Source organism: Ursus americanus, chromosome 18 (genome assembly GCF_024610735.1).
Source record: "Ursus americanus isolate L20-20 chromosome 18, mUrsAme1.1.p, whole genome shotgun sequence".
NCBI classification, from domain to species: domain Eukaryota; kingdom Metazoa; phylum Chordata; class Mammalia; order Carnivora; family Ursidae; genus Ursus; species Ursus americanus.
The window spans coordinates 32,481,330-32,508,631 of record NC_142144.1 but is presented as its reverse complement, the minus strand read 5'-3'; the positions used below and the strand labels follow the sequence as shown (position 1 = coordinate 32,508,631).

The 27,302-nt window shown below is 49.9% G+C and overlaps 2 protein-coding genes across 8 annotated transcripts in view; both read left to right on the top strand.

The window, feature by feature from the left end:
- The window catches only part of TDRD7 (tudor domain containing 7), a 74,686-nt gene extending 66,622 nt beyond the window's left edge, over window positions 1-8,064 (top strand). For all 5 annotated transcript variants that reach the window (XM_045780309.2, XM_087869539.1, XM_087869538.1 and 2 more), the window contains 2 exons: window positions 3,336-3,496; window positions 7,610-8,064. In XM_045780309.2, coding sequence (XP_045636265.2) covers window positions 3,336-3,496; window positions 7,610-7,830 — 382 coding nt within the window. In that variant the 3' untranslated portion in view covers window positions 7,831-8,064. The remainder of the gene's footprint in view (window positions 1-3,335; window positions 3,497-7,609) is intronic.
- Window positions 8,065-11,917: 3,853 nt separating this feature from the next.
- TMOD1 (tropomodulin 1) overlaps window positions 11,918-27,302 on the top strand; it is an 84,249-nt gene continuing 68,864 nt past the window's right edge. For all 3 annotated transcript variants that reach the window (XM_087869537.1, XM_045780520.2, XM_045780519.2), the window contains exon 1: window positions 11,918-12,075. The gene's annotated coding sequence lies outside the window, so the exon portion shown is untranslated. The remainder of the gene's footprint in view (window positions 12,076-27,302) is intronic.

Genomic DNA, 27,302 nt, shown 5'->3' with positions numbered 1-27,302 from the left:
TTCCCATGTGATAAAATTTCTTCATAAACATGTTTAATGGCTGATAATAGTCCGTCATATGGAGAAATCATAATTTACTTACTGTTCTCTTATGTAGGTTTTTTTTTCTCCCAGGTGTTTCACTATTGTAAATAACAATGAACATAAATCTTTGTTCCGATCTCAGATTATTTATTTCTGAGGTAGATTCCTAGAAGAGAGATTACTTGTTTAAAGATTACGAGATTCTTGACAGACGTGGTCCGTTGCTCCGAGCGAGCCGCGCCGCCTTCTAAGCCGTGTCGCAGGGCGTCGCTCACCGCTCCGGCCCTCGGACCGCGAGAACCCCAGGTCCCCATTTGTGTAGCACTGCCGTCCGTTTTCTCCCAGTTCACATGCGGACCCACACCCTCCCTTCCTGAAGCCCCGCAGTAGTGCTGGTTCCCACCCAGGGAAGCCCAGTCACGACACTGCGTGCGCTACACGGTCATCAAAGCCCTGGAAGAAGGAACAGCTTACCTGCGTCCCAGCTCCTTTGCCAGCTCTCTCAGGGGAAGTGCCCACACTTCCCTGATGATGCCACACACAAAGAAGTGTTCCCAACAACACACGCACGCACGCACACACACACACGCACACGCACACACACCCCAGAACTCAGTTTAAAAGGTCAAACTGCTTCTGTTTTTTTTTTTTTTATACAATGCTTTCGTTCATTCCTAAGACATCAAGCATTGGCATTTGTAAAAATTTTGTTATTTTCTTGAGGGGAAAAAAACCTAATTTTTAACTCTTAAGAGTGAAAAGTATCATAGCTCTCATTTTAAAAACCATTCAGCTTCTATGTCACAAGGTTTCCATCTTCAAAAAAACCATTTTTACTATGTTATGTTATTTCCAACCGTAAGCATGCGTGGGTTTAATTCCAGCCAGGAACATCATTTGTATAAATTGCCCTCATCAGAACTCGTCACAGAATAATTTAATCACGGTTGAAATGAAACTAATGTTCACTGTTATCTGAGGGGCAGATCGATGGTGATTAGCAGTGGGGAGGGCAAGGCTTGTGTGGGGCAGGAGAACCCCTTAACGGGAGACCCATAGTGTGGCGCTTCAGACCGGGCCCCCCCCCCACAGGGGTCCAACAGTCCTGTCGGGGCTCTGCGACTTTAACCAGCTAATTTGTCTCTAGATCATCAAAGATGTCTTACCTATGAGAACAGATTATCCAATATTTTCTTAAACTTCATGAACTCAATCAGTGTAAAGCGTAAAGAGTTTCTATCTTGCCTATACCCCAGGACTATTACTAAGCCCTGTTCCCAACTGTGGCAAATTAAGGCTTAGGAATTTCAGATACACTGTTGATCACAGTGGTTTCCAAGTCCATCTTGGCTAAGAATAGCCAAAATTCTCCTTCCTCACCCCAGACATCCTGAATCAGAATCTCGGGGGGGGGGGGAACCCCAGAATCAGTGTTTTTAAAAAACTCTCCGGATGATCCGCAAGCAGCCTTGCCCTGCAATTGGTAATCTAGTCCAAATAGAAGCCTTTATTTAAGCTATTAGTGTTGAAAATTAAAAGCTACAGAGAAGCAGGACATACAAGACTTCTGCTAGCTCTTCCCTCGCTGCTCTGTCCCTCTTAATTACACACTACAAGCGCAGACCACCAGCATTTGCCCTGTACAATTTAAAGACAATGCTATAGGTGGAAACCACAAATTTTTATCTCCTTTTGCACTTTCACAAATTTGGCAACCTGCACCAAACTGGCACTTCCACATATGAAAATTTCTCTTTAATTTGGTCTGATGTGCTTATATTTACACAGCTTATCTTCATTTTAATAATAATTATAATGATGATGATGATGGCTACCATTTGCCAAGCACCTGTGATGTGCCCAGTCACGTGCTAGGCACTTTATATATATGGTTTCTGCAAGTGAATTAAAATTAAATATTGCACATGAGATAACTGAGGCTCGGAGAGGTTAAATAGCCAAGGTGACACAGCTGGAATGTGGCCCCGGGGGGACTCCAGCCCAAGTCTGTTGGTCGCCAAAGTTCATATACTTATTATGATACTTTAGTGTGTCCCTGTTGTCTCTGTGACTCATAGATTTTTGCTTGCTGCACTGTGGGCTTATCTGCAGGTTTCTGGAGTTTCTTCCCATAAACCCTCAATCACTAGTGTCCAAAATTGGCCTTTTTGTGGCTTTCTTACAAGAGTTCACCTTACAGCAGCTCTGGGGGTTTCCTGGACCCATTCTCCACCGGTGTGCTGGAGAATCGGTCCAGTCTGGCCAGCCCCAGCCCGGCAGTGTGTTTCAGGAAAGGTCCTGCTGTTGCACTGGGTTTGGGGCTTATAGCTAATGACCCTGTTTCAGAGGGTGACTGGGTCTGCAATCCAAGGCGGAGCCCAACTCACACCATGCAGGAGTGGAGGCTGCCTCCATAGATGATTACATTTTAGATGTTACAATCTTCCTTTCCTTAGTGTAGTAATACTCTTCAATCATGTAATCAAGACTCCAGGACTAAGCTTTTCTAATTGTGATGATGATGAGTGTAGGCCCAGAGGAGAAAAGTACATTCATGTGAATTTCTTTCTGGCACCTCGAATTCCAGATCTGAAACCATGTTCTTCTTCCCCACACTCTTCTATCCTTTCCAGGTTCTTTATTCTGGGCAGTGGGCTGGACTTTGTGTTTTATTTTGTTTTCCAGTGTCCTCACTTGGCATAACTAAAATTGTCACCTTTGCATTCAGAATGTTTTGTAATCTTTTCCCACACTCTCTCCCGAGTCTGATTTTCTCTTCCTTCACACGTTCCTCCTCCTTGCTCTGCTGTGGTGTTTGCTGCACTCCCAGTTGCCATGCCCTGTAGAATCTTCTGTGCTTTTTCTTCTCATGCATGTCTTCAGCCTAGCCTGGTTCCGCTTGCCTCCCTCTGCCTATCTTCCACACACGTCCCTCGTCTCAGACCTGTGGCCGCCTCTGTCTCCCCGTCAGAGTGAAGGAATCTCCTTGTCTTGTCCCGATCAGCCTCCATCCGCGTCTGCTTAGTGCTGGTTGCTGGTTTCTGTGCTTGGTCTCCTGCCCTTCTCCACCAGGCCTGTAAATGGGGGCTGAGTGAACAGACTCCATCAAGTGCGCCGGTGGCAAAGCAGAGAATAGTAACCTTTGGGGTAAGAAGAAGCAATCTCTTTAAAAAATCTCAGTGAAGGAACAGTTCTGTATTCCAATAAACATCATTTACATTAATTTTTCTTTTTTATCATACATTGTTACCCATAAAGCAGATGGTGACTTTATGTATTTTTCCTTCCTTTTCAATCCAATGCACGTCTAGGTGGCACCGGGTGCTTTTAAAAGGAATCCTGACCAACGGGTTGGTGTCCGTGTACGAGCTGGACTATGGCAAGCACGAACTCGTCAACATAAGGAAGGTGCAGCCCCTGGCGGACGTGTTCCGGAAGCTGCCCTTTCAAGCCGTCACAGCTCAACTTGCAGGTAATTTCTACAGGATTCAAACTCGTGCCACCACACGGTGTATAGTGTCATTTTGTCCTGGGCACTCAGAGAGCACACAGTCACTGGCCCTATTGAGGTAACTTTTTATTTCCTTTGGCAAACAACTTCCTGGCCCTACTGGAAATAATTTTTTTTTTAAGATTTTATTTATTTATTTGACAGAGGGACAGCCAGCGAGAGAGGGAACACAAGCAGGGGCAGTGGGAGAGGAAGAAGCAGGCTCATAGCGGAGGAGCCTGATGCGGGGCTCGATCCCAGAACGCCGGGATCACGCCCTGAGCCGAAGGCAGACACTCAACCGCTGTGCCACCCGGGCGCCCCTACTGGAAATAATTTTTAATCATCTCTCACCGTCATGCCCTCCTACCGTATCTGCTGCTTTTATTTTTCCGTGTTCCTTTCTGTCAGTGGTCTCGCGTAGGGGTGTGTTCCTAAGCCTGTCATCTTAGCACGGGGATGGTCTCGCATCCTGCTTTCTTCTTTTTTAGCATTTTTTTTTTGTCCTAACTACTTTTTGAGTGTCTTGATAATGATTTTTAATAGCTGCAAAAGATTCTGTCTAATCAATATTTCCCTTTTATTAAGCATTTAGGTCATTTATACTCTTACTGTAAATTATGAGAACATCTGCAGCTGCGTGTACTAGCCAAAACAAACACAAAAGCAACAACCAATAGGAGGAGCACACGGCTCATTAATATGTGACAACATCGTATAAATTATAATGCAAATACATAATAGGTTTCCGCAATGAGAAAACATTCCTAGGTCACAGACCAACTGAGTTTCCAGTTGCATTGCATTTGACAGCATGCAAGTCTTTGGTTTCACCACATTCATACAGCCTATTGACTATTATTATTAAAATCTGAGGGTTTGGGGCTGCGTGGGTGGCTCAGTCAGTTGAGAGTCCACCTGGTGATTTCCACGCAGGTCAGGATCTCATGGGTCTTGAGATCAAGCCCCGCCTCGGGCTCCACAGTCAGCAGGGAGTCTGCTTGAGATTCTCTCCTCCTGCCCCTCCCTGACTTGCACATACATTCTCTCTCTCTCTCTCTCAAATAAATAAATATTTTTTTAAAAATGATAAAAAACATCTGAGGATGCAAGTTAGTAGGTATACAGGGGTACTTGTTTAAAATATTGTCCAGTTAGGTTTCTGTGACAGCCGTGCAAATGCGGGCGGCCCGGCCGTGTGCGCCCCACGGGGGTAGCACGCACGCTTGGGTGCAGCGCCACCCAGAGGCCCGCCGGCATTCGCAGAGAGTGTGGAGGCCAGAGGGCTGAGGGATGCAGACCGCCGCCATCGGGGGCTGTCTCTGGCCTGTCGTGCTGGGATATGGGGGGTTATGACCCATGGTGCCACCCTAATTCCTTACCGCAGCTCATCCCATACATTTAATACAGTGGCAGAAGTGATCTGATCTCAGAAATGACAGAAATTATGTATATAGATTTTTTCTTTTAATTTTTGGCCAGCTTTTATTGGCGATGTTGATATCTATATATAGTGTTATTTTGAAGTATTTTTCAGTTTCTTTGTGTCTCCTTCCTGCTAGATTTCAGAGGAAATGCCCATGGTAGGTAGATAGGAACCAAAAATGGCATTTTGCAGATGAACATGGCTACCACTGAACTGCTTTGAAATCACACAGAGTTTCTTCAGATTTAATGATCACACTTTTTTATTTTGAGTTTCGAATGTTCAGGTTTTGCTAACAACATGTGTTGTTAAGCATGACAGTCAAACTGTCGAGAGAGGGCATCTCTGTGAGGAACAAGTACACGGCACCCTCGTCCCCATCACCAGCACCGCGGCTCACAGTCACCGGGCTCACTGTGTGCAAAGGCCTCCACCAGCCACTCCATTTTATTGACTTCTCCCCCACAGCAGGAGGGTTATGTGCTGTTACTGTTGCTATTTTTTTTATAATAATTTTTTATTATATTATGTTAGTCACCATACAGTACATCCCAAGTTTTTGATGTAAAGTTCCATGATTCATTAGTTGCGTATAACACCCAGTGCACCATGCAATACGTGCCCTCCTTACTACCCATCACCGGCCTATCCCATCCCCCCCCACCAAAGCCCTCAGTTTGTTTCCCAGAGTCCACAGTGTCTCATGGTTCATTCCCCCTTCTGTTTACCCCTCCTTCCTTCTTCCCTTTCTTCTCCTACCGATCTTCCTACTTCTTATGCTCCATAAATGAGTGAAACCATATGATAATTGTCTTTCTCTGCTTGACTTATTTCGCTTAGCATTATCTCCTCCAGTGCCGTGCATGTTGCAGCAAATGTTGGGTAATCATTCTTTTTGATGGCTAATATTCCACTGTATATATGGACCACATCTTCTTAATCCAGTCATCTGTTGAAGGGCATCTCGGCTCCTTCCACAATTTAGCTATTGTGGACAATGCTGCTATGAACATCGGGGTGCATATTGCCCTTCTCTTCACTACGTCTGTATCTTTGGGGTAAATACCCAGTAGTGCAATGGCTGGGTCATAGGGTAGCTCAATTTTTAACTTTTTAAGGGACCTCCACACTTTTCCAAAGTGGCTGTACCAACTTGCATTCCCACCAACAGTGTAAGAGGGATCCCCTTTCTCCACATCCTCTCCAGCAATTGTTGTTTCTTGCCTTGTCAATTTTTGCCATTTTAACTGGCGTAAGGTGATATCTCAGTGTGGTTTTGATTTGAATTTCCCTGATGGCTAATAATTTTGAACATTTTTTTCATGTGTCTGTTAGCCATTTGTGTGTCATCATTGGAAAAGTGTCTGTTCATATCTTCTGCCCATTTTTTGATTTGATTATTTGTTTCCCGTGTATTGAGTTTGAGAAGTTCTTTGTAGATCTTGGATACCAGTCCTTTATCTGTAGTGTCATTTGCAAATATCCTCTCCCATTCCGTGGGCTGCCTGTTAGTTTTTTTGACTGTTTCCTTGGCTGTGCAGAAGCTTTTTATCTTGACGAAGTCCCACAAGTTCATTTTTTCTTTTGTTTCTCTTGCCTTTGGAGATGTGTCATGAAAAAAGTTGCTGTGGCTGATGTCAAAGAGGTTGCAGCCTATGTTCTCCTCTAGGATGTTGATGGTGTTGCTATTAACCGGCTCAGAAAATAGCAGCTTGGAGGCTGCTCTAGGCTCCTCTTGTTCTCAGAGAACACAGCCACTCACTGTATGGATAGCAGGTCTGTTAAATTAGGTGTGAAACCCCCAGACCGTCATCACTATGGGACATCACTTATAGTTTCTGTAATCCAGTATATGTGGACGTAATTCGTGTTAGTTTACTAATATTTTTTGAAAAACACATAGTCTTAATTTTACTTTAAAACCTAAATTAGAATTCTAACTTAGAATTCTCTAACTTGAGCCCTCAAGCATGGGGATTTAGAAATACATGGGGTTTACAATTAATCTGGTCCAACCAGTTTATTTTATGATAAATGAACTGAGGCCTGAGAGGCCAGTTGACTTGCCCAAGATCATACCATACGATGGAAGAGCTGAGAATGGGAACTGGATCTCCAGACTTCCAATCCGGTGTTTTTGCCATGATATTGTATATAATTTTGAAAAATTAGTATATTCTAAGTATATGAATTCTCTTCCTCCTCCTCCTCCTCCTTCACTATATTTGGTTCATCAAGGGAAAAAAGTCTGTAAATAAGAGACATGTCATTGAGATCATTGATATTTTATTTTAGTTGAGTATAGTTATTTTTGATATTTTATTCCCCTTGGTTATCCCCATTGTCAGTTTAAATCTACATACACTTTATATAGGGAAATGGGCGGTAGTGACTCTAACTTCATTTTGTAACAGCAGTAAATCTCAATGAAACTTTTGTCTGTAGGTAAAGGTTTACAGAAGTAACCCCATTCAGAATAGGGAAACTTATAAGCTGGACTGTTTTAAGATTGTTGAGCAACTGTTTTTTGTTTTTTTTTTAATTAGACAAGTCTAACCTGGTATGTTTCAGCTACTTTGGAATTGACTGAATAGTTTTCCATTATCACAGACCAAAGAAAGGCTCACCTGACCCCTCACTGACCCTTGTACTCCCTGGCTTTCTCCTAGGGGTGAAATGCAACCAGTGGTCTGAGGAGGCTTCGATGGTGTTTCGAAATCATGTGGAGAAGAAACCTCTGGTGGCACTGGTGCAGACAGTTATAGAAAATGCTAACCCTTGGGACCGGAAAGTAGTGGTCTATTTAGTGGACACATCGTTGCCAGACACAGATATCTGGATTCATGATTTTATGTCAGAGTATCTGGTAGAGCTTTCAAAAGTTAATTAATCACTGCTTCTGAGATGTTGACAACTAATTCAGATTTTTTAGCAATAACAAAATGTAGTAGGCTTTAAAAAAAGAAATCTTATCTCTGCTACAGAGCTCTGACTGCTGTGGGGATTGAAAAGAATATGCTTCTGTTTGATGAAAGATATTTAACAAGTTTTGTTCTAACAGAATTGACTTTTCAAAGAAAATTGCACTTGAATTATTACTATAATATTAGAATAAAAATGTTTATCAATATAAAAACTGACCGCCTTATCATTTCTAGGCCCTATGATCTTAAGATGAAGGGTTTCCCTTTCTATTCATGTCTTCTTTGTGGTGCTGGGTTCCTTTACAGTTAGACTGTGAGAACTTCATGACTTAACCCTGGTGTAGTGGTGTGTCCCAAAGCCAGCGGTCACCAGACCGTGTGAGGACTATCTGGAGTCGTTAGCACATTAGCACTGCTAGTGGTGCTGGAGAGAAGCAGCCCACGTGAACCTCAAAGCATGCCCCTCACCCCAAATCTTGAGTGGCATCCCACTGCCCAGAGAGTCCACGCCTTCCACAGTCTCCCTGCCCAACCTCATTGCCCACCCTCCCTAACCAGCCACACTGGACCTTTATCTGGCTCCCGAGCCCCATGCTTGTACACCCAGGACTATATTCTACAGCAAGCCTTGCTCCCCTCCAAACCATGCCTATTCTGTTTCTTCAGCCTGCTGCTCATTCTCCCCCAACCATTTTTGTTTGCCAGTATCCTCCCTGACATCCCAGGCTGACCTTGAAAGCCTTCCCTGGTACCCCTCCCACTCTATTATATTTTGAGTATGCCTCTCCTGGTGCCCAGACTTCGCTGAGCTTTATAGTATATAATTAGTTGTCTGTGCACCAATCACCCCAACTAGATTGTGAGCTCCTTGAAGGAGGGGGAGGGGTCTTAGTCATCTCTTTAATGGTGTCCTGGTAAATGTTTGACAGTTGGTGCTGGTGGGTGTGGGCAGGGAGTAAGCCTTGATTCACAGTGTCTGCTGATTCCCAGTATCTGCTGATTCCCATGTTGTAAATACTCCCACCATTGTTGAGTTCCCGCTAACAATGTGACATCACTGAATGCAGAGTTGGGAAAACACATACCCAAGCAGCTCTTGTGAGCCTGTGCACTGGACTCCAGAACACACTGCTGTGTCTTCCACAGCAGACTGAACGATTTCTTGAGCATATCCCATCAGGCACCCATTATGTGCCTGCTATTCAATGGGCAGGATGGACTGACGGATAGGTTGAAGGCCTTCCTAAGCAGTGGTCCAAAAATGACAGGAGCAAGGCCCTGGACTAAGAGGGAGCAGTGGGAATGAAGAAAAAAAGGGCTTTTGAAGTTTTTAATTAGTACTGACATTTTAGATCCAGAAGACAGGAAAAAGGAAGTGTGGAAAAGTGAAGTCAAGTCTTAAAGTCTGGGAGGCTAGGATGATGACCCTTACTCCATTTGGGAAACTGAAAATTTTTATTTTAAACATACTGAGTTTAAGTCAATTTGTCTCTGTGAGGATATGCATAAACTATTAAAAATGTGGATTCTTCTCAGGGGAGAAGACCAGGCTGGAGATAAAAATTCTTAAAATTTGCTTGTTTTTATTTGAGAAAATCTAGGAAAAGTGACAGCACAAAGAAAAAGACCAGATGTTTGAAGCTTTTCATGTAAAACATGTTGAAGTTATCTAACTTCTTAAAATTTATATTTAATATTTATAAAGTGATTCAAAATTCAGGAATGCTTATGCCAGTGATTTAAATAATCATTTATGATAAAACCAAAATATTCTGACATATAAACATTTAAGTAAAATAAACTAGTGCGGATGTGTTTTTTAATGGTTGCTTTCCCTAACAAAAAAGAAGAAAAATCCTCAAATTGCCTACAGATCAAAAAGAGGTGGTTTCTATTTCACTGACTTTAGAAATGCTTCCATTATTTTTTAAAATAAAGCAATTGTGTCGTTGATGTAAGCGAAAAATTAACTGTGCTAGGACAATTTGACAGACGATGAAACCTGGCCCCTGCCTCATACCATATTCAAAGTTGATTCCAGGTGGATTCAAAGCCTAAACATGAGAGTCTAAGAAGGGAAGAGAACACAGGAAAGTACCTTGATCATCCAGGAGGACGAAGGATGTCCCGAACAGGACGAAGTGCTAACAACAGAGGCAAATATTGATATGTTAAGACGATGTTAAAATGAAGAACACCTGTTTGTCCAAAGGCACTATTATGGTGGTGTAAAGGCAAAGCACCCAGTGGTCAGATATTTATATACAGACTATATTCAATCAGCAAAAGACTCTCCAGAAACAAAATGGCAACAAATTTGAACAAGTATTTCACAAAGAGGAAATCCAACTGGCACCTAAACATGAAAAGGTGGTCAACGCATTAGGACCTGGGAAATGGAAATTCAAATTTCAGTGGGAGACCACTACTCCTCCCAGAACCCAGAACCGTGACAATGTTTCAACTTCTGTTACTTTCAATTATTGAAGCCCCCGTGCACTCGTGCTGAAGGATGATATTGGTAAAGAATGTTCGCAGCAGCACTATTGGCTGTAGCTAAAACCCAGAAACAAATGTCCATTAATAGTAAAGTAGATTTTTAAAAAAATACTGTGGTATATTCGTGCAGTGGAAACCCCTACAGCCATGAAAGTAAACAAACTACGGCCACATGAAACCACGCGGATTAATCTCACAACGCGGAGCTGAGCAGATGGAGACAAAGCACGGAGGAAAGCAGTCAAGGAAGTGATTACTGTAGGAGTCAAGGAAGCGAGCACTTTAGGAGGGAGCTGTGACCCAGAACCACGCGGGTTGGTTTCTGGGCTGCTGGCCATGTTGTTTCTTGACTGAATGGTGGTTGCAACAGGTGTTAGTGTGATAAAAAATTTTTGAACCTGTGCACTTAGGATGTATGTCCTCTTAAATGTTTGATTCCACAACAAAAGGGTTTAAAAATAATCTGAAACAAATCATCGCTTTATTTAAAAATGCTTGACACATATCCCCCTGAAAAGAGCATTCTCTTACAGCTGTGAGGGTTTTGTAATGTAGGAATACATTTTCGTGGAAAACAAGACTCACAAAAGCAAAAATGAATGTTCCTCATTAGTAATCCATACACCAGGATTTTTTTTAAAAAATTTATTAATTTGAGAGCATGAGCACAAGAGCGGGGAGGGTCAGAGGGAGAGGGAGAAGCAGGCTCCCCACTGAGCAGGGCTCCATCCCAGGACCCCGGGATCGTGACCCCAGCGGAAGGCAGAGGCTTAACTGGCTGAGCCACCCAGGCTCCCCTATGCACCAGGATTAAAAGGAGTTACATTATTGGGGTCTACACAAGATAATTTCCCATAATAATTAGAAACCATACCTTCTGTCCACACGAATTCCTTTTTATGAGCCATTTAAAATTTTTAAACAAAGTTTTTGTTTGGTTTTAAGTGGTTTGTTCTGGAAAACGTATTAGCCTTTTAAGAAAGTGAGACTTTTTTGTTGTATTTTAAGTCGGTATTTTGGACACTCCATTTCCGCTAAGTATAGAGAGAATGCATTCGACTCTTTTGGAACTATGTGCTCACAAAATGATCGTTACTAAAGCTTCGGCTCATACCAGACCTAGCTGGGCTGCTGGTAAGATGGGACAGGTGGTTGCTGTAGCCTAAAGACTAGAGGGGCAGCAGCTGCTTGGCTGGCCTTGCTCCATCCAAAGACCTACCGATTCTTACATCCCAGACGCCGCAGGAATGAAAATCCACCCACCTTTTCCCAGATAACTCTACCGCCGCTTAAACTCCTCCTGGTACAAGTGGAGAAACCGAGACTCAGACTCGGGGCTATCCACACCCCTTTGTCTGCGGAACCAAGCCTCGGGGCGCCCGGCCCCTGCCCCGCGCTGCCCCCAGCGGACGTCGCTGCCCGCGCGGGGACGGTCTACGGCGCCCCGGCGCCCCCGAGCGGAGGGAGAGGTACGGAGGCAGAGGGCGGCGGGCGGGGCGGGGCGCGGTGACAGCGCGGAGCCGGGCCCGCCCCTGGCTCCCACCCCCGGAGCCCACAGCGCCCGCCCGCCCGCCCGCGGCCGCCCGGGAGCTCGTCCAGCCCCGCGCTCCGCTCGCCCGCCCGCCGGCCGCCGTCAGAGCCCGTCCGCCTGCCGCCCGCGCTCGCCCCGTCGCCGCCCGCGCCCGCGCCCGCCCCCGCGGCTCTACGGCCCGGTAAGCCCCCCACCCGGCCCGGGGTACCCCTCGCGCTCCCGGGGCTCCCTGCCCCCGCGCCGGGGCCCCAGCCATATCTGGGCAAAATATTCAGCTGTCGCCGCCGCCGCCAAGAGGGACTGAGCGTGGCTCCCTCTATAAATAGCCGCCGCCTCGGGTTGCCTCCGGGGCTGGGGAGCCCTGGTCTCGGGGTCCGCAGCCCCGCGCTCGCGTCCGCGCCGCTAGGCTCCCGGGGCCCCAGCCGGGGCGCCCTCGTCTCTGGCCCTCGGCGCCGCGTCTGTAAGCAGCGGAAGGACCCATGCGCTCTCGGAGAGCGGCGCCCGGAGTCCTGGCGGAGCGGCCGCCCCCGCCACTCACCACCCGCCACCCGCTCGACTCCCGCGCCACAGGGCTCGGAGCCGGCGGGCGCTCTGCTGGGAACAGGTGCCCGGCCGAGCCCGGCACGAGGCGTGGCCCTTCTCCGGCGGCCGAGAGTTTGGGGGTGGGAGTGGGGCGTTCGTGCTCGGTGGGCGAAGAACCGAGGTGCGGGCTGCGCCTGTTGGTGGCAGGAAAAGTTTCCCAAACTGCGGGAGATGACGCGGTTTAAAGCACCACGACACACGCATTTCGTGCAGAGGTAGAGCGGGCAAGAGCCTGGAGGCAGAAGCCCGCTCTCTGTCGCCAACTCACAGGGTGGCCTTGGCGAGCCCCCGCCCTTCTCTGGGCCTCAGTTTCTTGGTTCGTAAGGACAGGGTTTGGTTCGGGCGATGGAGCTGGGAGTCTGGGCGGTGAGAGCAGCAGGGCGCGCTCTTGACCGCTGGCTTTCCCCACACCTGTTCGCCGGCTCTGGCCTGGGACGCTGGGGTCACAGGCGCGCACAGCCCGGGGCATTGTGGAAACCAGACACTTTGGCAGTCCCTCTGACTCAGGCCTATACTGGGACCTGCTAGGGACCTCGGAATAGCCTGCGCCGTATATGTCGGGGAAGAGCGTCCCACGGTAATTATGGGCACCTCTGCTGGGGAGCGGCCGTCATCCTCGCAAAGCAGCCTGTGATTCAGACGGCTTTAGACCCAACGAACCGGCCAGGACTAGGGGCTCCAGTCCAGCTGCTCCCTGGCCTCAGCTTCCCCATCTATAGGGTGGCTATGATGCGGCCTTGGAGCCTCGCAAGCATCAGGCCACCTCCAGCCGCCCAGCCCCTTCCTGCTACCCTGACCCTGCACGTGGTCTCCACCTTGACCCTCTCAGATTCTTAAAAATGACCTAGCCCAAGGTTTTCCGTATCCAAATCACAGAAGCAGACCCTAACTCTGGTTCTGGGCCCTCAGAGGGAGCACCCCCCAAACCCTCATCTTTCTCCCAGTGAGGACAGCTATTTTGTTGTTTGTCAAGGACCGCAGAACCCCCCCCCCACCACCACCACCGCTTGAGGTCCCCTCCTGCTGGACAGGCCAGGACGCCTGCAGGCTCCACTGGCCTTTCTCCTCTCTTTCCTGACCCTTCCTGCTGCCCAGGCAGGTCCTGGGGATCTGTGAGCACCCCACCAATGCCCCCTCTTCTTTGATCTGCTGCTGTCTAGAACTTTCCCTTGCTCAGACAAGAGCGCCCTCATTCTGAAATTTCATTTTTGTTTCAACTTTACTTTCTACTCTATATTTTCTCTAGACCCACCCCGAAGCCTCACTGATAAAGTAAGGGGAAGACAAGCAGAGCCCCATCAGTTTGAGCCGTACAGCAAACGGCCGAGTGAAAGCAGCTTATGTTGTCACTTGGTCTTTACTCCCTTTAATGAGCCAATCTTGCAAACTCACGTTTTCGCCCGTCTTGGCCCCTGAGTTGCTCCCAGCCTAAGTGGAAAGCCAGTGTCCTCTAAAAATAGCCTCCGCCCCCCCTTATCAGGGCCTCACACCTTCTGCCTCATCCAGGGCAGGGCTGTTTCCTGCTGCTCAGCAAAAACCTAAGAACAGGGAGTGGGTATGTAGTGGCAGCTCTGAGGAACAGGAGGTGGACTGACCCGGAGGTTAGGGCACCTGGCTCTGCCACCCGTTTAGAGTGACCTTGAGCTATGGAGGCGGTGGGCAAGATGGTCCCCAGCAGACCTGGGGTCAAGAGGGCTCAGAGGTTCCCTTGGAAGACTTGCTAGCATGAGAAAAGTCAAGTGCCAGGGATGAAACTCAGGGGGACCCACTCCGGGAAGAGGAGGGAAGGAGTAGGAGAAAGGAGCTTTCCAGGAGCCAAGGGAGGAGAGAAGTCAGCAGTGGCGGTTGCTGAGGAGACACAGAGGGGCTGAGGACTGGGAAGGGGCCACCAGGACTGTCAGGTGGTCATGGGTGACTTTGGCCTGGGCCTTGCAAAGGGCTCAAACATGGGATCTACCACTGCTTTGCTGGGGCCAGTGACCCAGCCTGTCTGTCTGAGCCTCCGTTTCCTCCTCTGTGCAATGGGGATAATAACAGCACCCATTTCACACAGGTTGCTGTGGGGATTAAGTGAGACGATGCTGGGAAAGCCCAGAGCCGCAGTGCTTGGCACCTGCAATGATATCTCTAGAGTTAGTGAGAGGAAGAGGCAGGCTCATGGGAGCTGAAGACGTGGGAACAGAGCCTACCACTCCCGAAAGCTCTGCTGAGAAAGAAGCAGGGAGGGAAGGTAGCAGGAGCTGAAGACAGGCATGGGGGGGATGGGCATGGGAGGGCAGGTGCTTCTGGGATGAGGCTTGTGGGAAGAGGTGGAGAAGGATCCAGAAGACGAGAAGAGGCTGGAAAGAGAATCTGAGGGGTGTGCCTATGGGAGGACTGGGGCCTGCCTTAACCACCAGCTGAGCGTCACAGGCTCTAGAATCACATTCCTCTAGAATCAGGCTAAGCAAAGAAATGAAGTAAAGTAAATGCAGCCAGTCCTGGCTCAGACCCCTGCGTCCCCTTGGCAGACTTCAGTATCTGCGAAGGAGGGTGGTGATGGGCCGTGAAGGGTCGTCTGACTCTGCCCAGGAGCCTTGTGACCTTGGCTTGCTTATTTCTGAGATGACATCATCTGTCGATGACTCCTGCTGAGTCCAGGAGCCTTAATGGCCTTTTCCAGTCAGTGTTTTGATTTTTCAGTCTTACTAATGGACCAGCCAGACGGCCAACATTTCTAAAGAGGCCAGTTCACTTTTCACTTAAAGCCACAACAACAAATAGATCAATGATTTGGCTGCTCGGAGCCATTATTGGTTTAAAGCCACAGTCTTGTTTCTGTGGGAGAGCTTGAATCAGAGAGCATAATTCTGGGGCCATTTCCTGTCTTTTGTTTTGTTTTATAAGATCCTCTGTTGGTTAATTGGGAAAGGACTGGACTCTCTTTGCTGCTAATGATAACGGGAGAATGAGCTCATTGGAGTCAACCTAGGACACGTCTGGGAGGTTTTCTTCGATGTCAGGAAGTGCTGGGTCCTTGTCTGATCTGAAAACTCAACAAACTCAAGCATTTCTTCTGTTTCTCTTTTCTCGCATCCTTTTGTTTTTCTCTCAGACAAAAACACATCTGTGAAAGGCTGAAGTTACTGTGCATGGGGATGGAGAGGGGAGGCAGGCCAAGCCCAGACGCCCACGTGTCCCCGCCTCAGGACATCTTCTCAGGGTCCCCAGCCTGAGCCACTGCTCACCCTGGGGCTTCTAGGGCGGTGACCCTATGGCCCTTCCTGGAGATGATTCCGTTGGGTGGTGAGTTGTGGCCACTGGGCTGTTTGCCCTCCATGTCCCTGGGAACTGAGGGAAGCAGCAACGCCTCTTGACCTCACTCAGCCTCCTTCGTGGACTCATCTCCTCTCATCTCTTAAATGTCAGTGCCACTCAACCCTATTCTCTTTCCACCCCACACCCTCCTACAATCCCATTCATGCCCAAGGCTCCAGCCACCAGCCATAAACTCACAACTCCCAGATTCCTGTGTCCCGCCGAGGCTGCTCTCCTCAGCTCCAAGCATCTACGACTCCTGCCAATCAGACAAAGCCAGTGGGGAGTCCCAAAGGCTCTTCACACCCAACAGGCCTGACACAGGCTCATCACCTACTCTTCGTCCAGTGTCCCCCATCTTGGTGAACATTAGTAACACCATCCATCCAGACACCAAGCCAGAGACTGCCCTTTCCTTCACCACCCCATATATGTGGTCAAGAGTCCTATCAACTCTACCTTCCTAAATATCCCTTCTATTCATTTCCACAATCATGACCCCGGTCAAGTACTTGCCATCTCTTCCCTGAGCTATCGTCCGAGCACTGTAAAAGCCTGTCTGCATCAAGCCTTTTCTTCTTCTCTGCCGCTGTTAAAAGAACTTTATGAAATGTGGCTCTGACCCTGTTATCCCTCTCCCTTCAGGGGCTCCCCATTTCCTATCAAAATCCTTAGCATTGAACCTAGGACCATCAAAGATCTGGCCCCAAGCTACTTCTCCAAAACCGTCTCTTGGCACTCCCAAAACTTCTCCTTACCTTCTGGTCATGGTGCAAGCCCATGTGCCTTCATGGCTCCCTGTCTTTGGCCCTGCTGTTCCTTCTGCCTGGAATGCTGTTCTCTCCCTTCCTAACATGGCAGACTTGTAACTAACATGGCGGACTTGTAATCATGCTTTAAAGCAAAGCTCCTTGTTGCCTTACCTGTGCTCCCCCAGCCCCCAAATGGACCTCAGCGCACCAGCCGTAGTGTGTTCTAAATGTAATCGTCGGCCGCGTCCTTATCTCTGACGGGACTCGGTCAGGGACTTCAGCTCCTTGAAGACCATGTACGGCCGATTTATTTCTGGTTCCCCAGTGTTCCAGCTCAGAGCTTGGCACAGGGCAAGTACCTTATGTGGTGTTTTATATGACTGACCATTGAATGAATGAGCGAGCGAGTCAAAGGGTATGCAGATGAGAGCCCAGTGACTGCGATGACAATTCCAAAACATCAGCCAGTAGCTACAGCATGTTTTCCCACCAAACCATCGGCTCTGTGAGGGCAGAAACCACACCTGGTCCGCTCCCCGGACTCTGCAACCCTGGTCAGTCCCATCCCAATAAATACAATGAATCCATGATCTCATCTGAAACTCAGGAATCCTGTAAGGGAGGAAGGGCAGGTATTATTAACCCCCTTTTGTTGATACAGGACTGTGAACCCAAATAGGAAATGTTCCAGGTCATCCAACTGGGGTGCATATTCCAGAAAAACCAGTGCTCTCCAGGGTTTGGGAAGCTTGAGAAGTGAGAGTCCTTGCCCTCCTTACTAGGGCTTCTCTAGCATTTGAATCATTTGGGATCTTGTTAAAATGCAGACTCTGGCTCAGTAGGCCTGGGAGAGGTTCTGAGGTTCTGAATTTCTAATGAGCTCTTCATGTCTTATAAGCTCTAATCATTTTATTAAGCAATAGGCTTAATTCCTGATAAGCTCTAATAAACATCTCATAACGTGATGCTTGTCCTGCAACCACAGACTCCCACACTTTGAGCGCCAAGGGGAGGGCTAGTTATCTCCAAGTTTCCCCTGGGCCATTGCATTAAGACATCATTTTTATTAAAATCTACAAATGAATTCATTTAAGCCCTGACTCAAGATCCAGGGCTCTTTCTGGGTTTTTTTGTGTTTGGTTTTTGGTTTTCTTTGTTGTTAATGGGGCACATCCAGGACACACAGATGGAGGCTGATGGGGCAGGTGGGGGGGCAGGGGTAGAGGGGACAGAACAGGCAGGGGGCAGGGACCCTAGTGATGGGGCATGTGACTGTGGGGAGGGCCTGGGCAGGCACGTGGCTGCAGCAGGCTGGTGAGGGCAAGGCCCCAGAAACAGCCCGCTGATGGAAGGGTCAGCCTGAGCAGCAGTGGGTAATTTCCATCTTCTGCTACCTTCCTGCCTCCTTTGCATTCTGGAGAAATTTAGGCCCAGACAGGGCTTTCAAGCTGCACTGCCCACTTCCTGGCCAGCCTGGAACCTCTCCGCAGACTCCTGTGTCTCATCACCTTTTCAGGGCAGGCTGCTTACACACGAGGCACCTATGAGCCCAGGATGGGCGCTCCCGGTGCTGTGGTGGGACCCGAATGCCTCCCTCAAACCACTCAGAAGACAAGGGTGGGGGGAGCCCTAAAGAGGGACTCCTCCTGGCAAACCCAGGAAGATTTTAAAAGTCAGATTGGAAGACAACATTGTATGCATTTGTTTATGGGTTTATACTGCATTCCATTTACACCATTAAAGGGTTTGAGATGGCTTAAAATAAACCTGCACAGGCAACATGACTGGGAAGAACAGAAGTTTTAAAGGCAGGGCAGCATGCTTGAAAATCAGGATTGTGAAACCGCGAGACTCTTAGCTTTTTTCTGGAGAAAAATGAATGTACCTATGCATGACAGTTCGCATGTCACCTCAGCGCGCCGGTGGGTCCCCTGAAGGTCACCCGAAGGCCCAGGTTAAGAATGCCCACCACAGAATAAGGGGAGGAAATTAGGCCAGTGTCTCGGCTGAGATGGCAACTGTTTTTGGACACCCAAGTCAGCTCTCGGAGGAATCATGACAGCCAAGGGGAAAGGGACACAAGATGAACTGGGGGACGGTTGGTGTCTGATGAAAAGAACATCAATCTTTCAGGAGAGAGAGGTGTTTTCTGAGCCCTCATTCTCAGAGCGTACATCACGTTGGAACCCTAGGTGGAAGGGAGTTTATTTTTGAGAAAGAGAGAGCGAGCATGAGCAGGGCGGGGGGGGAGCAGAGGGAGAAGCAGGCTCCCCGTTGAGCAGGGAGCCCAATGCAGGACTCGATCCCAGGGCCCTGAGATCATGACCTGAGCTGAAGGCAGATGCTTAACCAACTGAGCCACCCAGGCGCCCCCAGAAGTCAGTTTAGCATTGGGCTTAAGAACATGGACTTTGAGGCCACCTCCCTGGGTTCAAATCTGCCTTTAACTAGCTATGTAAACTCAGGTAATTTTAACCTCTCCGTGCCTCAGTTTCTCCTTCTATAAGATGGGGCTGTTGTGGGGATCTCCTCCCCCATCTATAAAACAGGGGTGCTAGGGGGACTAACTGAGTTATTATACGTGAATGTTTACGGCCGCCTGGGATATGGTTAGCATCGCACAGCGTGCGCTCCGGTGGGAAGGCAGCATGGAGTCGTGATGACGCACACCGTCAGATGAAATCTCGTCTGGATTCAAAGTTCAGCTCTAGTACTTACTAGCTTTGTGACCTTGGTCACTGTATTAAGTTACAGAGTGTCCCCCCCAAAATCATGTCCACCTGGAACCTCGGAACATGCCCTTATTTGGAAATGGGGTTCTTGCAGAAGTCATTAGTTAAGATGAGGTCTTTCTGGGTTGGGGTGCGCCCTAAATCCAACGACTGGGGTCTTTACAAGACGAGGAGTGGACGCGCAGACCGGGAAGAAGAGCTCGTGATGACAGAGTCAGCGATGCAGGTACAAGCCGAGAAATGCCGAGGAGCACGGCCTCACCAGGAGCTAGGAGGGAGGCCTGAGACAACAGGTCCTCCCTCAGAGCCTCCAGAAGGAGCCAACCCTGCTGACATTTTGGTTCCCAACTTTTGACATTCTGAGTTGCAACAGAGTAAATTTGAGCCATCCGTTTGTGGTCATTGGTCACGGCAGCCCTAGGAAGCCAACAGAGTCAGATTCCTGCGGTTCGGTTTCTTCATCTGTAAAATGGGAATAACACAGTAACTGCTTCCTGGAGTTATTAAGATCGCGTGACACGGTCTGTGTAAGGAGCGCACCACCGCGCCCGTGATGCGGCACGTACGGAGGGGCACCTGCTGCAGGTACAGTGACAGGCTGGTCAAGAGCCCCAGCGCGAGGTGAGCAGCGTTCCGCGGTATGTCTGCGTTAGAATTCATATACCCAGTGCCCTGTGGATGAACTTTTATGTGGTTCCCAGTTTTTTTTTTTTTTTTTTTTTTTTTTTTTTTTTTCCAGTTTTTTGCTAATAGAGATAATAATCAGATGATTCGTACATGTGTCTTTGTGTAATTCAGGGAGTAAATGAGTAGGGTAAGTTCCTCGAAGAAGAATTGCGGAGTCAAAGGGCGTGTGCAGTTGGGAAGATACGGCTTAACCTACCTTGGAAGAGGGTAAACCGACGTGAGTGTCTCTTCTGTGTGACAGTGCTGGTCTCCCCCCCATCTTGGGAGCAATGGCAAGTCTCAGGCTTTTTGCGTCTCTGTCAATGTGATGGATGCGAACCGATGGCTCATTTCTCAGTTTACCTGTCCACAGTCGTGAGTGGGCGTCACTATCTGCTCCTAGGCCTTTTAGCCATTTGTATTTTTAGGTGAATTGCCCATTCCTTTCCTCTTTCTACATTTTCCCTGGGCTGGTTTTGTTGTTTTGGTTTGCTTTGGTTTTTTGGTAGGACTCTGTTAAATAAATCAGCCCTTTGTTCAATGAGCAGCAAATATTTCCCCTCCATTTGCCTGTGGCGTTGTTCATGCTAATTTTCATATCGGTTTTTCAGAAAATACAAAAATGAGCTTCATAAGCTGAACCTCATGTTAACACTGGCTGTGAGGCCGGTGACGAGTTATGTTTGGAAAATGGAGGATGAGAAGAGGACTGGCCACAGGCTTTTCTACAAGCCAACTTTTATTAACCTTTTTTAAAAAGATTTTATTTATTTATTTGAGAGAGGGAGAAAGAAAGAGGGCACGAGCAGGGTCAGGGGTGGGGGAGGTCTACCAATGCTTTCGATTTATGGCTGTCGAAGCCAGTAATGATGCCAGGTGTTCAATCATTTACTTAGCAAACCTGCCCTCAGCACGTGAGAGGTGCGGGCTCTGGGGGGGAGAGACATGCTTGCTCTCAAGGAGCTTTCAGTCTTGCGGACAGAGCGGTACAGCCAGACTATGCTCCTGGTGACAGAACTCCGACGGCCTCGCCCGTGTGCACTAAGATGTCTGGCTTGCTAGAACCCTTTGCAGCTGGGAGAAAGATGACCTGGGTGAGGCTGGGTCCGGCCAGAACGCGTGGCGGCTTGCCCTGGGGGACTTGCAAAGAGAGGTGGGGAGAAGGAGCCCAGAGCAGACTGTGGCCTGGTTCGCAGGCCGGCTCGGGTCAGGAGATGGTTTCAGAGCCTTTCCTGGAACCCTGTTGCCTACAGTGATTCGTGCGGTGACTCAGACACTGTGATGACCTCACGAGATGCAGAATGAAAATACACACGGTACATCACCCACACGCACACAGCCTTTCTAATTTAAACCACTGGACAATTTGGACTGACGCGTCGACCTTTGAGACTCCGTGTGTCCTGGGACGGGGCTCGTAGCAAGTGCGGAGAGAGACAGGGTCAAACGCTGTGTTTAGCTGCCCTGCTTTTTCAGCAGGTGTTTTCCCGTATGACTAAGAGCGTGAGATCAGCTGGGAGAAAATAAAAGCAAAGAGGCCAAAAAACAAGTCTCTCAAAGATAACTGGTCTCTGAGTCCCCATCCTCCCCACTCAGTGGCCCCGAACATCTTTCCTAATTGAATCAGGCCTTAAATCTCATCTTTCAACTCCCGAATAACCGCCATCAGTGGAGCCCTCAGCGGTCTCTGGAAGGCCTCATCTGGGACTCTGTCATCCCTGCTCACATGCCTTTCGTAACCCCTCCCCACTAGCTCCCGAATCAGCCCAGTGCATCTCTGGGCATTTTTTACTGTTAGAAAGTTCCTGGCACAGATCGTAAATCCACGTCCTGGTAATCTATGTCTTCCGCCCACTGGGGAGCCACAGAGCACGTCTGTTCCCCCTTCCCAGGGTCAGCGCATTACAGGTGTGAAGAGTGTGATCCTGTCTCCCCTGGTCCTTCACCTGTTCTCCATGTGACACCCTGCTCCCCTTCTCCGGACTCAGCCCCACTCATGAGCGAAGGTCCAGCTCACAGGAGAGGCCACCCACGTGGCCAATAGGCATATGAAATGTACCCAGCATCATGAGCGAGCAGGGCAATGCACCAGCCGGCATCGTGGCTGAGGCCGAAATGAAAAGTCCTGACCATCGCAAGAGTCGGCGAGGGTGCGGGGCAGCTGGAACTTCCATACAGCACTGGCGGGTGTGTAAACTTGTGCCGTTGCTTGGGGCAACCGTTGGACAGTGTCTACTGAAACTGAACGGACACTTACTCTGAGCAAGCAACCCGACTCCAGGAATGTACCCAGGAGAAATAAGTGATTTTTTCTACCAAAAGACATGCGGAGCCTTGTTGATAATTACCAAATACTAGAAATAACTTCACTGTTCCTTACCGGTAGAGTAACTAAATAAATTATGGTATCATTCGTTTAATGGATACTACCCTTCAGTGAAACAGAATGGACTGTTGCTGACATATGACACGGATGAGTCTTACAGGTGTGATGTGCGTGAAAGGAGCCGGGCTGAGAACACACCCACTGTGTGTTTCCATTTCTGTGACGTTCAAAATGGCTACAGCTCCTCTGTGGTTTCAAAATTCAGAATAGCAGTTACCTTCGAGGGAGACAGACTGGGAGGCGGTGTAAGCAATCTGATGGGCTGGAAATGTCCCATGTCTTCATCTGAGTGGTGTTGACATGGGTGCAGACGTGGAAAATTCAGGCAGCTGTACTCTCAAGATTTGCACACTCGACTACGTATGAAACCAGTGCCTCATTAAAAAGGAAAAAAGTCACCCCCACAAAGGAAAGAGTGGGGACCCAGAGCTGAGCTCCAGCATGAAGCGACGCAAGACCGCCATTACCTTGCTTCCGCCACTGCACTGGGGTTAGCACAGCTGAGACGCCACCATGACCTTTGGGGCCAACCTCACACCATCGACTTACATTGGGTCGAAAGTCACTTGAGAACCCCTAAATCCTTCTCACTGCTCAGCTGTGTCCACCCATTTCGTGCTCAAGGGGTTGGCTTGTCGGGCCTCAAGCGTTGTGGGGTGAGACAAGGGGAAGGAAACCAGCAATCGGAACGGTACCATCCTGTATCTCATTCCCGCTGCGCGGCACCCCTGGAGAGGTCAATGTTGGGCCCTCACTTTAAAAACAGCTGCATGAATCAGAGGCACTGTGGCGTGACCAAGGCTGCCCAGCCTGACAGAGCCAGGCAGGGGCTTGAGCCCGGGTCTGGGTGACCCCTCGTCCAAGCTTTGCCTTTCACCAGGCTGACCCGAGGTGAGGCCTCCTCTGCGAAGGGGTTCCTGGCCTAGCTGTAGCGCCTGGTGGTGGATGAAGACACCATGCGTGTGGCACCGCCCCGGGGACCTCTGTGAGCGTTAGCCTCCCAGCTTCATTATGAGCGTCCTAAGGGCCAGGAAATATCTTCATTTCTGTCTGTGCCACAAAGGCCCACCATGGCCTGCACGTAGTAAGTTCTCGTAAATACCCAATGAATTGGGTTGTAGCAACGGAGATCCAGAGAGGTATAGCAACTTGCCCAAGATCGCACAGCAAGTCCTCAACCAACAGGACTTGTAACCAGATCCCCTGACTCCCATCCCAGTGCTCCTTCTACCATTGCACAGTAGGCCCAGCTTCCTGTAGACCGCAGGGAGCGGAGATGCTGATGGGTTGGGAGATACTAGGGAGGAAGGAAAAGGACCATCTGAGGGGAGACAGAGCTGTGTCTGATCCTGGGGCCTTCAGGATATGTCCTGGGGAGAGGGCTGGGGACAGGTTATAGGTGACACAGTTGCACAGACCGTACTCTCAGAAGGACGCTGGGCTTGGGTGAACGCTCTGCAGATACGCTCTTGAAACTCTTACTTTTATCTTTGGATTTGTATCTTTAAGTGAAGTCCCGTGGCCAACAGAGCACGCACCAGTTAGAGCCTGGGCCCACTCAAGGCCCCACCTCCTGCTGCCTCTCCTCTTCCTGGGACAGGTTCTTAGACCCCAGCTGCCTCAACTCCTGGGGCCCCCAGGTCCCGCCAGCCTCCCCGCAGCTGCCACTGGGGATCTCAGTGCATTCAGCTCAACGCTGTAGGACAAGCCTCTCGTCCACCCTGGTCCAGGCACCTAGTGTCCCAGCACCGAGGTCGGGATACCCTCGGGTGGCTCATTTGTGTGTGCTGGGCAGTGGCCCCCTGTGGGGCAGGGAGATGCCTGGCTCCACCGCGTGACCCTCACCGGGGCCGGGTGTGCGTATCCCGCCTCGGGCGGGGAAGGAAAATGGCAGCTGGTGGGTTTGGCGTGGCTGCTTTGTGTGGTCGCACACGGGCAGCTGTGCGATCCAGAAATTAAGCAATAGGCAAGAAAACACTATGACACATCAAGAACAAGACTGGGAGAGAAAGGTAAAACTTTCTATCTCGGTGCCTTTAGTGGCCCTTTTCCCCTGATTTTGAACAGAGGACCCTGTAGCCTTATTTTACGCTGGACCCAGACCTGCCAATTTGGCAGCCCGTCCTGCCGGGGAGGATCCTTGCTGGGGCTGGGTGGGGTTAGGCGTCAGGCAAGGGCTCCCTGGGGAAGCAAGGTGGCAGGAGACGTGGGCCTAAGTGGCTGGGAAGATGGTCCTCTCCTCCGGCTCTCTGGCTGGATGTCACCTGTGTCTCCTCCGGCTCTCTGGCTGGATGTCACCAGAGGTGACCCTGCGCCCTGAGGCACACTCACTTCTCGCACTGCAGGGGACCTGGAACCGCAGGCCTGGAAGGGGTTGAGGCTTATCAGCTGCAAAGGTCTCTGCACACTGCGTGGTTATTGGTACGATTCTTGCATCACATTCTGCGACCCTGTTCTAAAACCTAAACCTCGAAGAAGTTAACCCCGCAGAACTTCCATGACCTGCTTGTCTGCCCCTCCCACCCCCTACCTGGCAGCCCCCACCCCCCACCAACCAAGGGTGGGTTGACTTTCTCCCCTTGTGGGCCCCTGGCCCAGCATGGAATTTGGTCGTCCGCCCTGCTCCCTGGGCCTGTGTCCCTGAGCCAGCCGTGGTGACCGGGCCCTCACTCTGCGCCAGGCCGGAGCTGCACACTGAGATACGGAGCTGGTCCAGGGGTGCTGCCCACCAGGCCCAGCCGGTGGGGGGAGGGACAGGGTGCTGGGGGCGTGGGGGCAGAGTCTTCTCCGCTCCCTAGGAGGCTGTGCAGGGAGAGGCCAGCCACTGCAATAAGGAGGTCGAGAGGCTTTGCTCTCTGGAGGGGCTGGGCCTCTAGGACTTAGCAGGACTTCGGAGGGCATGGAGGCAGGGAGGGGGCGCTCCAGACTGAGACGGGGTGAGTGGTCTGGCGCAGCCGGGAAGGAAAGGCCTCTGGGCTGGATCAGAAGCTGGGGAGGCCCAGAGGCCACCAGCTCTCCGATTGCCTCAAACCCCAGGCTCAGGCGTTTGCTCTCTGTCTGTCATAATGGGGCCTTTGAAGGTGGCTTTCAGCTCGGGAACAGCATCAGAACGGATGTTCACGAAGATCGTTTAGGGGCTGAGTTGGGTGTGGACAGGAAGGTAGGGGAATGAGGCAGGGAGAGGTTGGGGGCTGTTGTGATAACATAGATTTTAAAAAGGCAAGCCTCCTGCAAAGGGAGTGGAGGGGCAGATAGAAAGGACAGGCGAGGGGCGCCTGGGTGGCACAGCGGTTAAGCGTCTGCCTTCGGCTCAGGGCGTGATCCCGGCGTTCCGGGATCGAGCCCCACATCAGGCTCCTCCGCTATGAGCCTGCTTCTTCCTCTCCCACTCCCCCTGCTTGTGTTCCCTCTCTCGCTGGCTGTCTCTATCTCTGTCAAATAAATAAATAAAATCTTTAAAAAAAAAAAAAAAAAAGAAAGGACAGGCGAGAGGTAGGATTCTGGTCACAGAAGGACAAACACCGTAGGATTCCACGTAGATGAGGTGCCTGGGGTAGTCACAGTCATAGGGACGGAAATAGAGTGGGGGCTGCTGGGGGGCTGGGGAGGCGGCGGGGGGGGGCAGGATGGGAGTCAGTGCTTAATGGGGACAGTTGCAGTCTGGGGAGGTGCGAAAGTTCTGGAGAGGGGCGTGGTGATGGCCGCGGAACACGCAGCTGTGCTTCATGCCACCCAGCTGTTGACTTAAAAAGGTTAAAACGGTAAATTTTGTGTTATGTGCATTTTATCACAATTTCAAAAATACTTTAATGTTTAAAAAATAAGAGAGAAAGAGAGAGGGGACCGGTGGCAGGGGGTCGGACCAGAGCGAGGGGAGTGGGAAGGGAGAGTGCAGGTGGGCCCCAGGTGCGGTCACCCCGGTGAGGAGAGGGTAGGGGTGGCAAGGTCCAACTCCCTCCCCCCCCCCCCCAGCGCTCAGCGTTGGGCATGTTGCAGGCCTGGGGGACTCCAGGAGAGCCTGGCAGGAGCTGGGACTGGGGAGACTGGCTGAGAGTCATCAGCTTATCACTGGTAACCGACCCCACACAGCAGAAGATGAGAAGGCCCAGGACAAGTGTGAGACGTGAGGAGAGGGCAGAATGCAGGGGGCGGGTGGGCCAAGGAGAATGAGTGCTCATCGGGGAGACTGAGAAGGAGGGGCAGAGAGGAAGGAGGGAAATCAAGAGAGTCTGAGCTCTCTCTCTTCGGGCTGCAAGGTGAATTCACCCTCCTCTGAGGACTCCAACTCCCCTAAATGTCTCTTCTGTCATGGCCCCAGCTTCCATATGCTCATGATGGCCTCTCCTCACCCCCCACCTTCCCCTGCCACCTGCCTCACTTTCTCTTTATGTCCCAATTCAGTGCTGTCGTGGGTTGAATTGTATCCCCCCAAAACTTGTACCTGTGAATGTGACCTTATTTGGAAATAGGGTCTTTGCAGATGATCAAGTTGAGATAAGGTCCTGAGGGCAGGCCCTGATCCAGTATGACTGGTGTCCTTATCTTAAGGGGACATGTGGACACAGACATGTACAGAACAGCTAGGAATGCCTGAGGCTCCCAGATCTGGGGTAGAGACGTGGACCAGATTCTCCCACAGAGCCTTCAGAAGGAGCCAACCCTGCCAACACCTAGATTTTGAATGTCTAGCCTTTAGGACTGAGAGACAACAAAGCCTGCTAGTCTGTGGTACGTGGTGAAGACAATCCCAGGAGTTAAAACAAATGCCAAGAAATAAATGCTCATTCACCCAATTCCATGCCGCCTCACGTCTCATTGACTAGCCGATCAATCGATCAATCGGTTGTCCTTGAGCTAGGCCCCCACTTTGTCCAATCAGCTGAGAGGAGGTGTCACATGATGTAAAGCATGGCTGCCCCCAGGGGTGCCTGAGGAAGGAGGGGAGTGGGGAGACAGCTGAGGAACAGGGGGCATCTCAGGCACTCTTGTGTCC